This window comes from Hipposideros armiger, unplaced genomic scaffold (genome assembly GCF_001890085.2).
Source record: "Hipposideros armiger isolate ML-2016 unplaced genomic scaffold, ASM189008v1 scaffold_3189, whole genome shotgun sequence".
NCBI lineage: Eukaryota > Metazoa > Chordata > Mammalia > Chiroptera > Hipposideridae > Hipposideros > Hipposideros armiger.
In genome coordinates this window covers 489-3920 of record NW_017734462.1, presented here as the reverse complement: position 1 = coordinate 3920, position 3432 = coordinate 489, and the positions used below count along the sequence as shown (strand labels likewise).

At 57.5% G+C, this 3432-nt stretch overlaps 1 protein-coding gene across 1 annotated transcript; it reads left to right on the top strand.

Moving 5' to 3' along the window:
- Window positions 1-979: 979 nt before the first annotated feature.
- LOC109378751 (transcription factor COE3-like) lies at window positions 980-3108 on the top strand. The gene is made up of 4 exons (XM_019635039.1): window positions 980-1590; window positions 1690-1846; window positions 2206-2269; window positions 2935-3108. Exons 1-4 carry the CDS (start codon window positions 1457-1459, stop codon window positions 3066-3068), a joined length of 489 nt encoding a protein of 162 aa, XP_019490584.1. The 5' UTR covers window positions 980-1456; the 3' UTR covers window positions 3069-3108.
- The last annotated feature ends 324 nt before the right edge of the window (window positions 3109-3432 follow it).

Below are 3432 nucleotides of genomic sequence, written 5' to 3'. Positions count from 1 at the left end.
AAGCGTGTTAGATTTTAATGTCTGCAGCGGTAAAACGGTGTGGTTCTCTCTTAGAGTAAAACAGATCTGACAGGTAAACTCCACTCTTTCTGACAAAGACAGGCGGTGTGCCCTTCGGTAATTATTTCACTGGGATTCAGAGAAGCCTCTGGAAATCGGGCTGCTGGTTGATAGGGTGCTTTTATTTCTTTGTATTTAACGGCTGGTGTTTTCGGGGAAGCTGCAGTCTAATGAAGAGGTTGATGTAGGCAGCGCTAAGTTTCCCCGTTGCTGCATAGAGAAGGGAGGATCCGTCTTAAGTACACTTTTATTGTTCATTTAGCCATGGACCTTTGCAGTATAAACAGGGCTGAAAATAAAGGCATTTCATCTCCTTTGGCTGACGGGGACTGGGGGGGAAAAAGGGAAAGAAATAGCCCAGTAACTGATCAAAGAGTCAATGGCGCTGAACCGACAGTTTATGGATTTCTGTTTGTGCTACAAAATAAAAAATAAATCAAATATAAATACGGGGCTTCCTCCGAGGCGAGGACAAGCCGCGCTCTCGGGAGTGCCGGTGCTCCGCCGCGCGCCCTGCAGCCCCGGCGGCCCGGTGGCCTGCGGGGACACTAACACTTGTGTGGATCGGAGCGGGGTCGGGAGGGAGCCTGGGGGAGATGGGCTCGCGGGGACCCTTCCCGCTTCCCAGAGGGCAGCCCGGGCTTTCTCGGGAAAGGGCTTTGTCCGCCTGGAAGTGGAGGAAAGTGTCAGAAGTGCCAGAGGAGGTTGGAAGTAATTTCCAGATAATTTTCGGGGGGGGGCTCGGGCCGGCTCGCGGCGCCGTCAGGCAGTCAGTCGGCGAGCGCGGCGGCGAGGGGCGCGGCGAGGGGCGGCCGCTCCCATATATGGCGCAGGCGCCGCCCCCCGACGTCACCCTCTGACAGCGCCGCTCCCGGGGGCTTCGAGTTTTGGCTCCCGGGAAAGGGTCCATTCCTCGGGGAGAGAGGGCTGAGTTTTGTGCGCCTCCGTCCGCTGCGCGCGCCGCTCCAGGCCCCGCCGCGCCCCGCCTGCGCCCGGGACTGCGCCGCGGCACTCACTGCCCCGTTTATTTGTCTTTGGAGCAGGCGGGCCGCGCCAGAAGCGGGCGATCCCGCAGTGTCCTGCAGCCGCGGACGCCGCCCGGCTAGGATGACACCACGTTGAGCGCGCCTGCAAACAACAACAACAACAACCAGCGCCGCGGCCGCCGCGTCCTGCCTCTCCGGAGCGCCGCCGCCGGTGCAGCCGCCTCGGCGCCCCCGGCCGCCGGTGTATGTCGCGCCTGCCCGGGACGGGCTGAAGCCGGCGGCGGGCCGGACCGCAGGCGCCGAGCAGGGCGAGCGCGGCCAGGGCAGCCGCCTGCCGCCGAGCCCCGAGCGCCGCCGCTCGCGGAAGCGCTTTCGGCCGGGAGCCGCGGCCGCCGCCGCCAGCAGTGTTCATGTTTGGGATTCAGGAGAATATTCCGCGCGGGGGGACGACCATGAAGGAGGAGCCGCTGGGCAGCGGCATGAACCCGGTGCGCTCGTGGATGCACACGGCGGGGGTGGTGGACGCCAACACGGCCGCCCAGAGGTACGTAGCGGCCGCCCCCGAGCGCCCCGGCCCGGGCCCCGGCCCCGGCTCCGGCTCCGCGGCGCTGCTCACGGGGCCGCTGTCTCTTTCCTCCCGCAGCGGCGTGGGGCTGGCGCGGGCGCACTTCGAGAAGCAGCCGCCTTCCAACCTCCGGAAATCCAATTTCTTCCACTTCGTGCTGGCGCTCTACGACAGGCAGGGGCAGCCGGTGGAGATTGAAAGGACCGCGTTTGTGGACTTTGTGGAGAAAGAGAAAGTAAGTGCAACACACGGTCACACCCTCCGTCTTTCTAGAGCTGGGAGGCAGGCGGTGCCCAAGCTCGGCGGCCCGGAGAGCCCCCCTCGGCGGCGGGGACGGCTCGGCGAGGCGCCCCCGCCGCCACGTGCGCCCGCTCGGGCCGGCGGAGGGCCGGGCACCTTCTCTGCGCCCCCGGACCTATGCGGGGCCGGGAGGGCGCGGGGCTTCCAGCAGGAAACGGACTTCACCGCGCCGCTGCGAGCTGGGATTCCTGCCCTGCGTGAGGCCGGGGGGCCTCGGTCGTGGAAGGGGGCCGAGCGCGGCGGCCGCGCCGGGCGCCGACCACACTAAACGCAATTATTTATCGTTACTTTCAGGAGCCCAACAACGAGAAAACCAACAATGGCATCCACTATAAACTCCAGCTGCTGTACAGCAACGGTGAGTGGCCGCGGCCGCCTTCCCGCCCCTGCCCGCTCGCTGTCCTTTCCCGAGGTGGTTAAGGGACTCAGATTCTGGGACTAAAATGACATGGATGTAAACACGAAAGCTTCTCATGGCATAGAAGAAAACAAAACATAAACGATCAATAAGTCGATGGCACTTCACATGATTAAGCGGTGGGGCTTGAAGTAGAAAGTAAAAGAGATCGATGCTGGGCTCCAGCTGAACACCACTTTTAAGTGACTTTTTCCAATTTTGCAAATTAATGTTAATTATTGAGATGGGGGTAGCTTCTTAAACTGAGCACACCTTATTTCCTGGGCATGAGTTTAAAAAAAAAATCCTGGAGAGACATTAGAAAGAGTTCAGACTCTGTTTGCACTTCTTGCTTTCTGTTCTCTAAAAATAAAGGACCACATGGGCCCGCTGGGCGTAGCAACCAGGCCTGCTCGCAGCCACCGCAAACCCTGAGCGTCTTAAGGTTCTCGATTAGGAAAAGAAAAAAAATACAGCGAGAAGCGATGGGGGTTTTCTCTCTTGCCTGTTAGAGGGCATGCCGAGTTTTGCTGCATCACGAGGCCCGGTCCCTGAGTCCCGGACTTCCTGTGCCCGTGTGCCCTTGCTCAAACCCTGATGAGACTGTGTCCATGTTGTTTTTGCAGGAGTCAGGACGGAGCAGGATCTGTATGTTCGCCTCATAGATTCAATGACCAAACAGGTGAGAGAGTTTAAGCGTCTGCAGTCGTTTTCAGTGCTCAGCTGGGATTGTCCTGGGGTTCAGAGACTAGCGGACTGACAAATGGATCTTCTGTTTTTGTTTTTCATTCAGTTTCCTAGACATGCTAATGAGAATTCCATATTTATTGGAATAAATGAAGCGATTGGTAAAATAGTTTGTTGTCATTAGAACAGGACATATATGCTTTATTAAATGGCTTGTGATTGGATTGGAATTCCCTCTTAATTAATTATGGTAATTAATATTTGACAGAAAAATTTCAAGATGTCCCCCTCTGTACATTTTAAAACGTTTCTCTCTCTTCTTGCAATCATTTCATTGATTTTTTTTCTATAACAATGGCAACGAACTCCTTTTCAAAGCCCATTGAGTGGGAGTTTATTAGTTCATGTTTTCTTCCCAGTGTGATGGTCTAGTAACA